Raw genomic sequence first — 13,571 nt, forward strand, 5'->3', positions numbered from 1 at the left:
CTCCTCCTGAAAAACAGGCACAGTAGATACAGGAGAAACAGCAGACACAAGACATTCTACATGACATGAAAGCCCCCATGAGAGTATGGAATTCTTAGCCCAGTTAATATGAGGGTTGTGTTTGACCAACCATGGATGACCCAAAACTACAGGGGTATTAGGTGAATCAAAAATTAAAAAAGAAATAGTCTCTTTGTGGTTGCCAGATACGGTGAGACTCACCGGTGCTGTAGAGCAGCAAACCTGGGCGAGAACTCGACCATCCAGGGCGTAGACAGGAGTGAGGTCTTGAAGGTCTAATAGGGAAATACCCTGTTTAAGAGCCCAGTTCTTGTCCATAAAATTTCCCTCAGCTCCAGAGTCTATCAGAGCGGGACAGGTGACAGACGAGTTGGCCCAGCGGAGGAAAACAGGAAATGTGGTCCGGGAGCGCAGTAGAGGGTCCAGAGAGGATGCGCTCACCAGTCTCCCTCTTATGACTGGTGAGCTTTGGCTTTTACTGGGCACTGTGTAGCGAAGTGCTTATCCGAACCGCAGTAAAGACACAGACGGTTGACGATTCGACGATGGCGCTCAGCAGCCGAGATCCGTATCCCTCCTAACTGCATTGGCTCGTGTTCGGTAGAAATTGCAGGTGGAGAGCTGGCGGTAGACGAAAGAGTAGGCGTGGTCATAACACGGCGAGTCCGCTGGCGCAGTTCAAAGCGCTTTTCAATGCGTAAAGCAGAGTCTATCAGTGGATCAAGACGAGTAGGGACCTCACGAGCCAACACTTCATCCTTAATCTCAGCATTGAGACCTTCAATAAAACGAGCCACCAGAGCAGGCTCGTTCCAACCACAGGAGGTGGCGAGAGTCCGGAACTCCACAGAAAAGTCAGAGACAGAGAGGCGTCCCTGCCGTAAGCAGGACAGTGTGCGAGAAGCCTCAGGACCATGGACCGAGCGGTCGAAAACTCGCAGCATCTCCTCTTTAAACAGTGAATATCGGATCAGACAATCAGCTTCAGCATTCCAGACAGCCGTTCCCCACTCGCGGGCTCTCCCCTTGAGAAGAGAGATTACATAGGCTATTCGGGAGCGCTCTCTTGTGTAGATAGATGGCTGGAGCGAGAAAACGACTTCACACTGGGTGAGGAAAGGCAGGCATTCCGTAGGTTCACCAGCGTAACAAGGAGGGTTGTTGACCCGCGGTTCAAGTGTACCTGATGAGGCAGACTGGGAAGCGTCCATGCGAAGCACGTGGAGCTGCTGAGAAAGGTCGGCCACTTGAGCGGTCAGTGAGTCCACAACACGGCGGGCGGCGGAGAGTTCTTCATCGTGCCGACCCAGTAAGGCGCCCTGCATCTCCACAGCGGCCTGGATAGGATGTTCACCAGCCTGCTCCATTCTGTTGGTCGGATTATTCTGTCATGAAACAGAGGTCCAGAGACGAAAAGCAGGTACAGTTCTTTTAATAGAAACAAGGAAAAAGCCGTACAGGCTGATAACAGAACGTCACTTCTCAAATAATCAAACAAAGGTTTCGTTCGCAGCTTTTCTCAATGTAAATAGAAACTGAAGAGTAAACTGTCGATCTGGACCACTCCTGAGTAGCGAGGACAGGAAGTAGGTGAGCAGTGGAACCCTCTGCTATTCTCCACGGAGAACACTGGATACAGTACAGAAGAGGTAACTCACAGCAGTTGAAAACAGTGGCACAGTATTATTCAGCAGGACCAGACAGGACAGGACAAGACAAGGTATTCCTACAGAGCAATAACAGCCGACGTGCATCACAGAGAAACAATAATCCGACAATACAGACACGAAAGAGAGAACTAGATATAGCGAAGACAAAAGTGAAAGATAGAGAACAGGTGTGTAGATGGGATGCGAATGAGAAACAGCTGAGGGCGATGAGGTGAAGCGTTAATGAGTGTGTGCGTAAGTGTGTGAGCAAGGAGGTAGTAAGGCGTAAAACAGCCAGCAGAGGGAGACAAAGGAAAGAAAAAGAGACGGAAAGAGCCAGGATCATGACAACTACAACTTAAGATTTAAATAGTTGTTGTTATTCATTTCTGTAGTATACTCACTCAAAGCATTTGATTGCAGCATTCAGCTTCATGAGCCACTCTCCACTGGATAAACACACAATCTGTCCCTGTAACATCCAGACAAGATTCACATTACCTCTGTGATTTATGAGCTTGTTTTAACTTTTTATCCAACATAAATGTTCCTCAATTTATCAACAGTACTAATGGACAAATAAAATAGATAACTTATGTTACTTTATAGATTTGTTCTACATAATAGCACACATTCATCACTCAGATGTCTATTTCATGTTGTGATGTGCTCTTCTGCAATACTTAAGATTTTCCTGTCAGATGTAAATAGACATTTAAAATAAGCGTCTTTAATATGTATATGGTTTATGTAAATCCACTTTAGAGACGTAACGTTAACTTACGTGTCCTTACTGGAGCTCCCCTCTGGTTAGCTATCGTTATACATAATAAAACGTGTTTTTACAGCAAAATCACAACTATACTACACTGTGTAACGTTTTTACACCTTCAACAATTCAACAGTTTACTCTACAGTAGTTCAACACTTGCAATTTTAACACAAGGAACCGTGTTTACTCACATTTGAAAGCACCCGCGTCGCCGATCTCTGCGATGTTTAATAATGACGTATCCTCTCGCGTGGCCTCCTGGGATAGAAGAGTATTCATCGGTCGAGCACTCAAAAATCTGGCCGGAAGCAGTAAGCCATCCAGGAACTTCTCGCCTACTCTTTTGTAAATACCGATGTTTCGAACGTACTGCTTCCTTCACGTACTGTTTTCGCCTACTATATAGTAGGAAAGTAGGCATATTCGAACGCACTTAAGTCCGAATCTCGCGATAATTAGTACGTCACCCAGGTAATTCTCGCCTACTCTTTTGGATTCGAACATAATTTTTCGCTCGCCTACTCTTTTTCCCATACTAAATAGTAGGGAAGTATGCGGTTTCGGACGCAGCCTTGGTCTACACTATCACACTAAACTGCATTTGAGTGTGTTGAAAGTTATAATGTTATTCTATGCGTTTGCTTGTCTGTATGATACTAGCAGTAAGCTAAATGAACATTAGAATAACATACTGATCATATTCTAACATTTCATCATGTTGAGCTATATGACATTGATTAGTTTTATGTACATTTGCTCAGCTGTCTAATAAAGTACATGCAAGACGCCTCTGTCAAGTCGAAGTTTGTGGCATCTCCAAAACACCACGCCGATATTGATCCTCGTTTTAGTTCTCCTTTTGTCCCAAAGTCTGCTTGCCATGGTCCATAATGTTTGAGCGAAAGTGAACATGGACGAGCCATTATTAGGGGTTCAAGCACAAAGTGCTAAAACTTTTGAACTTTTACATTTGGACGGCTACAACAGGGTCATTTAAAAAATGGGCGTGGCAAAATTCACTCGAAAGCCTATAAATCCTAAACGAAAACTCAGAACTTAAAGAAAATTGGTGAGCATATGTGAAATAACATTGTAAACAAGCATGCACAATTTTATGGAGATCGGACCATAGGTGGCGCTATAACTGTTAAAAAAGCTTTGAAAACCATATATTTACTATGTTAAATTGGCTGGAAATGGTCTTTTCCATGTATGACGTCAGTGGTTAAATGGTTGCCAAATAAAACTTAATGTCTTTTTATGCATTTGTGCTTAAAGGCCTTAAATGCTTGAACCCCAATAAATGCTGCTTGCAGCTTTGATTTAAAATTGGAATCTCTCTGAAATTAAAAATCTTTGGGAACTTTTGGGATACTGGAAGTACACAACTGCAGGAAATATATCACACTTTGCAAGTGATTTTTGGTCATTTTATTACAAAAATCTTACATATTCTTGCTTTAAACACCTTACAAGAAAACCAAGACATTTTTTTGCATTTTGATTCCCTGTTAACTGTACTAACAAACTGTCAGAATAATATACCCATTTGTTGACATTTAGCGAGAAACCTTATTTCAAAAATAAAATCTTACGTCAGAGGTTATGTCTACCTTGAACAATAAAGGTGTCCTCCCTTGAGATCTAGCCACACCCTCCAGTGTCATATTGCATCAACCTAAACCATTGTATCATTTAAAGAAATAGTGTATCTTTAATTAAAGACCATTGTCATGCTCAGAAAGTGTTAACCCATTGAGCACAGTAAATCAAACTAAACGGCCCACTTTGCCTGCATTCACCCTACATTTATTTTTAAGAGTGCATTTACTATTGGAAGCTTTGGCCAAAAAGCCTCTGAAAAGACCAAGAAAAAAAACATGGGAATGTTCAGGTTCTGAAATATACTTTAATGTAGGACACATACAAAGAATACACAAGGAAAATCATGATTATCCCATTTGAATCTGCCCTTCCACCATATCCGACTCCCTCATCTTTGACTCTCAGTGCCTTCCTCCACATGGTTTCTTGGGGGGCACTTCAGTCTTCTGCCACAGACTTGGAGTAGTAATACCAATCACACCGAGAGCAATTATCGGTCCAGCATTCCCACTGAGTTTACTCTCCTCATCTGAACCCATTCCCAGATCATCCTCCTTCTCATGAACCGCCACCGCACGTCCCAGAATGGAATAAGGCCCAAAGAGCTTGGCGTCTGGAAGCGTCAGGAACTGCCTTATAACTCCTTTCTCAGAAGCAAAGTTGCCCAGGTCTCCAGGATGATGAGGGTGGTCAACGCCGTTTGGATTATAATGAGGACCAACAGTGATGCTGCCTTGACTGAGGTCTCCATACTGATGGATGTGCATGGCACGCTCTTGACGATCGATGGCAGGCAAACCACGGAGGTTGATTTTCACTTCTAAATCTCCATTGGGGAAGACCTGCTTGAAGAGGATTTGCCCAAAGATCTTTGGCTGGTTACGTGGCAAATTGGGGCTGGGAGTTACTTCACAAGTGGCATAGATGGTGTTGTCGAACTCCACGACTTCCGGCTGTGGAGCTTCGGCAGGCAAACACTCCTCCTTGTGGAACTCTCCTCCTTGTATATGCAGCACCAGCAATATCAGAGGGAATATTAGGATGATTTTCTCCATGTTGATCTTTAAAGCCTACAATGAAAAGTGGATTCAGTGAAATCATGCCATTTGGTTTAAGAACGGAATATTTTTGATAAAAGGTCAAAGCTTTGTTGCAGGGAGCTTTGAGAATGGAAGTTGCATTAGGTAAAATAGCACAACCAGATTAGTTTGCAATGGAAAAACCATACAAGAACCCAGACAGCAACCAGACCCGGCCCACATCTGGGCCGTGTGTAATCCAGGTGTACCAGATGTGGGCCGACACCATGTTGCTGTCTAGAAAACTATAATTTTTGAATTGCTATGTAGCCTTGTGAAAATAATAAAATAAAAAATTAGCTTATTGGTATTGGATGTGTACCTGTAGTATCTTGAAATTACACTAATAATAATAATAATAATAAATAAAAATAAATAAAACTTGCAGATAATAACACGGATGAATTATAAAAAGCCACTTAAGTGTACACACACACTTTCATAAGCGTCACACCTGCCAGCCAAAGTTCCTATGATACAAACCAATGACATACAGGTGGATGTAATCACACTAAAATGAGTCCAGGCAAAGGTTCATGGAAATGGAAAAAGGTCTAGGGAGAAGTGCCCTCTCGTGGCCATGATAGGGCTTCTGCTGGCAGGAGTGACATTAAGTACATGTACTCTTAAAAAAAAAAGAAAATAATGCCAAACTAAGAGTTTTACTTTAAAGAACATTATGTTTTGACAATCTTTTTGTTGTGCTTTAAAGTACACTTAATTTGATCTGTTGTAGCCTTCATGTTATTCAATATTAAATATAAAGTTAAGATTTCCTGATTCTGATATTTTTCACAAGGACAGGTAAAATAAAAGACAATATCTATACTTTTGCTTAAACTTTTTTTAGTTGTACTAAATCAAGTCAGTTGATGGAGAAAATGGAATGGAGAAAACAAAAACAAAACAAGCCTAAAAAACAACAAAGGTGCACTACCGTACAGCTGAAAAGTTGTCCTCAATCCGTGTGGAGCCTGAATATTGCAGTCACAAAAATACTACAACACTTAATCCGTGTGCAGTCCTGACCTGGGGTTGAGAGAATGTTCCTTTTGGCTGCTCTTATAGGAACTCATGTTGAGCTACAAGTTAACCATGATAGTCTGTTAGTCACTAATTAAGTTCACCTGTGTTTCATTTAGCTCCCTTTGTTTGCCTGTTTATATATAGCACTCAGTTTATTCAGTTCTTTGTCTTGCATTGCACAATGTGTTCTCCAGTGTTTTGTGTTTATTAAAAGAAGTACTGCTATAGTTTTTTTTTTTTACGATTGCTATGACAGATTTTTCAATACTTTTAACAATTTTCCAAAACTCTTAACACGGTTAGTTAGCACTACATCCGTCTATGTAACCTATACTATTAACACATTTCTTGTTGCTTTAACACAAAATGCATACAATTAACACAAATTTAAAATGCTTGAACTTCTTTTACACACAAGCTCAAACAAGACCAAAACAATGGATTTTTACTGCCAAATTTACCGATGCTTTAAACAATGTGTGTCAGAACAGATAACACCATGTTCTGAACCTTACAGGCTAAAGTCAAGGTAAACAGCTGTTTATATTGTGAATTGAAACACAAATATATCCCCTGTATTTTATCCTATTGTTACTGAGAAACAATTATGCAATAATATAAATCACAGCTGATTCCCATCTAGGAAACACACTCAGGTGTTAAGTTTCTTTCAATGGCATGACCATATGGTGTATACTGTAAACGTACATTCTATAAAGCACTCTGAGATGGGTCTTTTTTTATTGAATTTCTGCAGCAAAAGACCTACAGTAAACCCAACAAAACAAAAATGTAGAGAGGCTTCAAAAGAAACTGCAGTGCAAAACACAATCTATGATCAATACAATATACTGTCTGTTGTATAAGGGCATACCTGACACGTATACAATAATGCAGTTTCTGTAATTCCATCTGATGTTAGTGTTTTTATGACATTGTGCTATGATTGACTAAATCTTCCTGTTGGACAGCTATGTTACATATGTTAGTGTTTTAAAAAATGATTTGATTTTGAGACATGTTTGCAGTGTTCTGGTAGGCATAGTGTATTATTGTATTTAGAAAATTAGTGTTGGAGTTTAGTTTACAGTGTGTGATTTTGAGCATGAAATTAACTGTTTTGCCAATTGTGTGTAGTAGGTGTGTTGGTGCGTTAAGAGTTTAGGAAAGTTGTTAAAAGTACTGAAAAACTGTACTTGTCTTTGAAGGCAGAAGTACAAATTTCTGAGGGAATGATTCTTCTATGGCATCGATGTTAAAATCCCCTTTTAGTAGATTGAATGCAGGTAAGGTGGGACACTTGTCATTTACATAGATACAGTACCTAGATGTTTATTTCTTTTTATTACTTTTGTTAACTTTAAGGTCCGACTTTAATATTTCATTTTGAATACAGTTGATATGTGTTATTTGCAAGGTATATACCAATAAACATTTTGAGATCATGCACTCCAGACAAATTTCTTTTCAGGTAATGTGACCCATCCCTAATTTATCAAAAATGATCCTGGATCTTAAAAACACATGATTTATTAACACATCACACAAACATATTCCACAGCATATTTAACAGACCCAAAAGCACATAGATGGGCAATGATGAGTAATACTCATCAGTTCACTCAATGCATGTGTGAAGTTCAAAACAACTAGAACATGTTGTGTTGACATGAAATTTTATGAAAGTTGAATATCAGATATCTTAATGAACTCTACAAGATGAACTTAAATTGTGTCCATATTTGAAAGCGTTATATTCTGCATCTACATTTTAATAATAATAATAATAATTCGTTACATTTATATAGCGCTTTTCTGGGTACTCAAAGAGCTTTACATGGAAGGGGGGATATCCTCAACCACCACCAATGTGCAGCATCCATATTGGGCCAGAACGCCCACCACACACCAGCTTAATGGTGGAGAGGAGACAGTGATGAAGCCAATCAGTATATGGGGATGATTAGGAGGCCGTGATGGACAGAGGCCAAGGGGCGAATTTGGCCAGGATGCCGGGGTTACACCCCTACTCTTTTTCGAAGGACATCCTAGGACTTTTAATGACCACAGAGAGTCAGGACCTCGGTTTAACGTCTCATTGGAAGGATGGTGCTCTTTGACAGTATAGTGTCCCGATCACTACACTGGGGCGCTAGGACCCACATAGACCACGGGTGAACACCCCCTGCTGGCCTCACTAACACCTCTTCCAGCAGCAACCTGGTTTTCTCAGGAGGTCTCCCATCCAGGTACTAACCAGGCTTGCTAACCTCTTACAATAACAAAGGTGTAGGTTGATGACGCATAAGCGGAATTATGGAACTTGTCGTCATTGCCAATGAGAGACAGATATCAGAGCCACATGCGAGTCCTGCGGATATAAAGGAATAAGGACATTTCATTCTACTGATCTACCCGCAAGTGTTGAATTAATACTCACAAATACCCCTTTTCCACTAGCATGAACCAGGTGCCAGTTCAGAGCCAGAGCTACAGTATTGCCAGTCCGGAGTTGGTTCGTCTGACGAGCTCTCTAAGATCCGGTTTGCCAAACACAAGGTCACTGTATACATCTCATGTTGCCCAGCAATGCTAGCGTGGCAGCGCCAAACACAAACACACCAGGCTTGTTCGAGATGGTTCGGCTTCTCGCAGACCGATCGGCTCATGACATCAAAGCACGGCGAAAGCAATCCAAAAGCACAAGGACTCGTATGCTCTCCAAACACTCCCGCAGCTCCGATTGGTCCGTGCCGCTCCGATGCATCTCGAACAAGCCTTCCATCAACAATGGAGGTCGTTGCGTTACTATTGATGCTCATGGCTTTGCGAACCGACATCGGCATCCAAACACGGCGAATCCAACGTGTTCGTGCAGCTCGACCATAACTTGCATAGACGGAGATTACAATCAAGCTGTTATTAGCTCGATTAGCTGCTATTTGAGATATGGCGGTCACAAGTTTCTGTTCGTCTTGTTGGTCACGGTAACCCCGTCCCCAGGCCCTGACGCAAGCGGTTCTTACTTCTAGACCAGCAATGTTTTGGTGCTACTTAAGAACCACTTTTCCTGGTTCAGAGCTGGTGCTCTGGGTGTCGAAAAACAAAGAACCCATTTGAAACTAGGCTCTAGCTCTGAACCAGCACCAGCACTGCCTTGGTGGAAAAGGGTTAACAAGTCAGTTTATTTGGTGAATTAAACTTGTGAGGTAACGCAGAGCTGTTTCACTTGGTCTAAACTATCACACTAAACTGCATTTGAGTGTGTTGAAAGTTATAATGTTATTCTATGCGTTTGTTTGTCTGTATGAGACTAGCAGTAAGCTAGATGAACATTAGAATAACATACTGATCATATTCTAACGTTTCATCATGTTGAGCTATATGACATTGATTAGTTTTATGTACATTTGCTCAGCTGTCTAATAAAGTACATGCAAGACGTCTCTGTCAAGTCGAAGTTTGTGGCATCTCCAAAACACCACGCCGATATTGATCCTCGTTTTAGTTCTCCTTTTGTCCCAAAGTCTGCTTGCCATGGTCCATAATGTTTGAATGAAACAACTCCATGAACGTGCCGCTAGACGTAACGCAGTTGTCGCCATGGTTACTATGGCAGTACGAGCGGAAACCAGGGATAACGCGGATATTATGTCATTGACAGGCGACAAGTGAACATGGACGAGTCATTATTACGGGTTAAAGCACAAAGTGCTAAAACTTTTGCATTTGGACAGCTATAACACGGTCATTTAGAAAATGGGCGTGGCAAAATTCACTCGAAAGCCTATAAATCCTAAACAAAAACTCAGAACTTAATGAAAATTGGTAAACATATGTGAAATAACATTGTAAACAAGCATGCACAATTTTATGGAGATCGGACCATAGGTGGCGCTATAACTGTTAAAAAAGCTTTGAAAACCATATATTTCCTATGTTAAATTGGCTGGAAATGGTCTTTTCCATGTATGACGTCAGTGGTTAAATGGTTGTCAAATAAAACTTAGTCTTTTTATGCATTTGTGCTTAAAGGCCTTAAATGCTTGAACCCCGATAAATGCTGCTTGCAGCTTTGATTTAAAATTGGAATTTCTCTGAAATTAAAAATCTTTGGGAACTTTTGGGATACTGGAAGTACACAACTGCAGGAAATATAGCACACTTTGCAAGTGATTTTTGGTTATTTTATTACAAAAATCATACATATTCTAGCTTTAAACACCTTACAAGAAAACCAAGACTTTTTTTTGCATTTTGAGTCCCTGTTAACTGTAGTAAACTGTCAGAATAATATACCCATTTGTTGACATTTAGCGAGAAACCTTATAATTTCGAAAATAAAATCTTACGTCAGAGGTTATGTCTACCTTGAACAATAAAGGTGTCCTCCCTTGAGATCTAGCCACACCCTCCAGTGTCATATTGCATCAACCTAAACCATTGTATCATTTAAAGAAATAGTGTATCTTTAATTAAAGGCCATTGTCATGCTCAGAAAGTGTTAACCCATTGAGCACAGTAAATCAAACTAAACAGCCCACTTTGCCTGCATTCACCCTACATTTATTTTTAAGAGTGCATTTACTATTGGAAGCTTTGGCCAAAAAGCCTCTGAAATGACCAAGAAAAAAAAAAAACATGGGAATGTTCAGGTTCTGAAATATACTTTAATGTAGGACACATACAAAGAATACACAAGGAAAATCATGATTATCCCATTTGAATCTGCCCTTCCACCATATCCGACTCCCTCATCTTTGACTCTCAGTGCCTTCCTCCACATGGTTTCTTGGGGGGCACTTCAGTCTTCTGCCACAGACTTGGAGTAGTAATACCAATCACACCGAGAGCAATTATCGGTCCAGCATTCCCACTGAGTTTACTCTCCTCATCTGAACCCATTCCCAGATCATCCTCCTTCTCATGAACCGCCACCGCACGTCCCAGAATGGAATAAGGCCCAAAGAGCTTGGCGTCTGGAAGCGTCAGGAACTGCCTTATAACTCCTTTCTCGGAAGCAAAGTTGCCCAGGTCTCCAGGATGATGAGGGTGGTCAACGCCGTTTGGATTATAATGAGGACCAACAGTGATGCTGCCTTGACTGAGGTCTCCATACTGATGGATGTGCATGGCACGCTCTTGACGATCGATGGCAGGCAAACCACGGAGGTTGATTTTCACTTCTAAATCTCCATTGGGGAAGACCTGCTTGAAGAGGATTTGCCCACAGATCTTTGGCTGGTTACGTGGCAAATTGGGGCTGGGAGTTACTTCACAAGTGGCATAGATGGTGTTGTCGAACTCCACGACTTCCGGCTGTGGAGCTTCGGCAGGCAAACACTCCTCCTTGTGGAACTCTCCTCCTTGTATATGCAGCACCAGCAATATCAGAGGGAACATTAGGATGATTTTCTCCATGTTGATCTTTAAAGCCTACAATGAAAAGTGGATTCAGTGAAATCATGCCATTTGGTTTAAGAAAGTAATATTTTTGATAAAAGGTCAAAGCTTTGTTGCAGGGAGCTTTGAGAATGGAAGTTGCATTAGGTAAAAATAGCACAACCAGATTAGTTTGCAATGGAAAAACCATACAAGAACCCAGACAGCAACCAGATCCAGCCCACATCTGGGCCGTGTGTAATCCATGTGTACCAGATGTGGGCCGACACCATGTTGCGGTCTAGAAAACTCTATAATTTTTGAATTGCTATGTACCCTTGTGAAAATAATAAATTTAAAAATTAGCTTATTGGTATTGGATGTGTACCTGTAGTATCTTGAAAGTATAATAATAATAATAATAATAATAACAATAACTTGCAGATAATAGCACTGATGAATTATAAAAAGCCACTTAAGTGTACACACGTACACTTCCATAAGCGTCACACCTGCCAGCCAAAGTTCCTATAATACAAACCAATGACATACAGGTGGATGTAATCACACTAAAATGAGTCCAGGCAAATGTTTATGGAAATGGAAAAGGTCTAGGGAGAAGTGCCCTCTGGTGGTCATGATAGGGCTTCTGCTGGCAGGAGTGACATTAAGTACATGTACACTTTAAAAAAAAAGTAATGCCAAACTAAGAGTTTTACTTTAAAGTACATTATGTTTTGAAAATCTTTTTGTTGTGCTTTAAAGTACACTTAATTTGATCTGTTGTAGCCTACATGTTATTCAATATTAGATATAAAGTTGATGTCTGATATTTTTCACAAGGACAGGTAAAATAAAAGACAAAATCTATACTTTTGCTTAAACTTTTTTAGTTGTACTAAATCAAGTCAGTTGATGGAGAAAATGGAATGGAGAAAACAAAAACAAAACAAGCCTAAAACAACAAAGGTGCACTACCGTACAGCTGAAAAGTTGTCCTCAATCCGTGTGGAGCCTGAATATTGCAGTCACAAAAATACTACAACACTTAATCCGTGTGCAGTCCTGACCTGGGGTTGAGAGAATGTTCCTTTTGGCTGCTCTTATAGGAACTCATGTTGAGCTACAAGTTAACCATGATAGTCAGTTAGTCACTAATTAAGTTCACCTGTGTTTCATTTAGCTCCCTTTGTTTGCCTGTTTATATATAGCACTCAGTTTATTCAGTTCTTTGTCTTGCATTGCACAATGTGTTCTCCAGTGTTTTGTGTTTATTAAAAGAAGTACTGCTATAGTTTTTTTTTACGATTGCTATGACAGATTTTTCAATACTTTTAACAATTTTCCAAAACTCTTAACACAGTTAGCACTACATCCGTCTATGTTAGGGTTATTATAGTTTTGCATTTTTCATTAGTTTTTATTTTTATTTCGTTTTGACTTTTTGTTTTCAAATTCAGTTTAGTTTTAAAGTCTATGTTGCAGGTTAGAGTACCCAGTAAGCCAATGTATAGAAAAATAATGTTGGAACTAGATTTAAATATAAACATATACTTATAAAACGCTATTTAGGCTTCTGGAGTCGTTTTTGTGAGAAATTTTTACTTCCGCATTTGAAAATCGCTTAAAGCTCCAGTATGTGACTTTGGTATTTGACCACAAGAGGGCGCAGTTTCCAACAATAACAAAGGCGAAGCTTGATGACGCTATGAAGGAGGTGACGATGGGAGATGTGGTTTATAATGCGTTTTCACCATCTAGCGATGTATCTAAATGGAATTAATGAATCATGATCACGGATGAGGTAATTTATTCGTTTTTGTATTACCTGTATGTCTTATCGTATTATTTTATGTCATCATAATTAATGAACTGCAAGGGACGTGAAATGTTATGCTATATTAGGCTATCCCGTTACAACATACAGCTATTTGTCAAATGATTTGTTTGGTTAATGTTGTGCAGTTTTACGTTTTTTATGGTTAATGCCGTGTTGTTTAACGTGTTCAAACCAATATCTAAAAGTAAATTTGAACG

The 13,571-nt window shown here is 40.2% G+C and overlaps 2 protein-coding genes and 1 long non-coding RNA gene across 5 annotated transcripts in view; 1 reads left to right on the forward strand and 2 right to left on the reverse strand.

Annotated features, from left to right (window-relative positions):
* LOC308700356 overlaps positions 1 to 13,571 on the forward strand; it is a 209,854-nt gene that overhangs the window by 152,945 nt on the left and 43,338 nt on the right. The gene's annotated exons all lie outside the window — the stretch shown is intronic.
* LOC308690508 (extracellular superoxide dismutase [Cu-Zn]-like) lies at positions 4,328 to 6,349 on the reverse strand. Of its 3 annotated transcripts, none has more exons than XM_081365004.1 (2): positions 6,069 to 6,349; positions 4,328 to 5,117 (listed from the first exon to the last, which is right to left on the reverse strand). In XM_081365004.1, exon 2 carries the CDS (start codon positions 5,100 to 5,102, stop codon positions 4,449 to 4,451), a length of 654 nt encoding a protein of 217 aa, XP_081221130.1. In that variant the 5' UTR covers positions 5,103 to 5,117; positions 6,069 to 6,349; the 3' UTR covers positions 4,328 to 4,448. The 3 variants fall into 3 exon arrangements, with proteins under 3 accessions (XP_081221130.1, XP_081221131.1, XP_081221132.1); XM_081365005.1 differs by having other exon boundaries at positions 4,334 to 5,117; positions 6,064 to 6,349; XM_081365006.1 differs by having other exon boundaries at positions 4,334 to 5,117; positions 6,156 to 6,262.
* Positions 10,805 to 12,073, reverse strand: LOC308694623 (extracellular superoxide dismutase [Cu-Zn]-like). Its single transcript, XM_081372247.1, has 2 exons — positions 12,028 to 12,073; positions 10,805 to 11,588 (listed from the first exon to the last, which is right to left on the reverse strand). The coding sequence occupies exon 2, from the start codon at positions 11,571 to 11,573 to the stop codon at positions 10,920 to 10,922; it is 654 nt and encodes a 217-aa protein (XP_081228373.1). The 5' UTR covers positions 11,574 to 11,588; positions 12,028 to 12,073; the 3' UTR covers positions 10,805 to 10,919.

Source organism: Scardinius erythrophthalmus, assembly GCF_964197995.2.
Source record: "Scardinius erythrophthalmus genome assembly, chromosome: 1".
In the NCBI taxonomy this organism is placed as follows: domain Eukaryota; kingdom Metazoa; phylum Chordata; class Actinopteri; order Cypriniformes; family Leuciscidae; genus Scardinius; species Scardinius erythrophthalmus.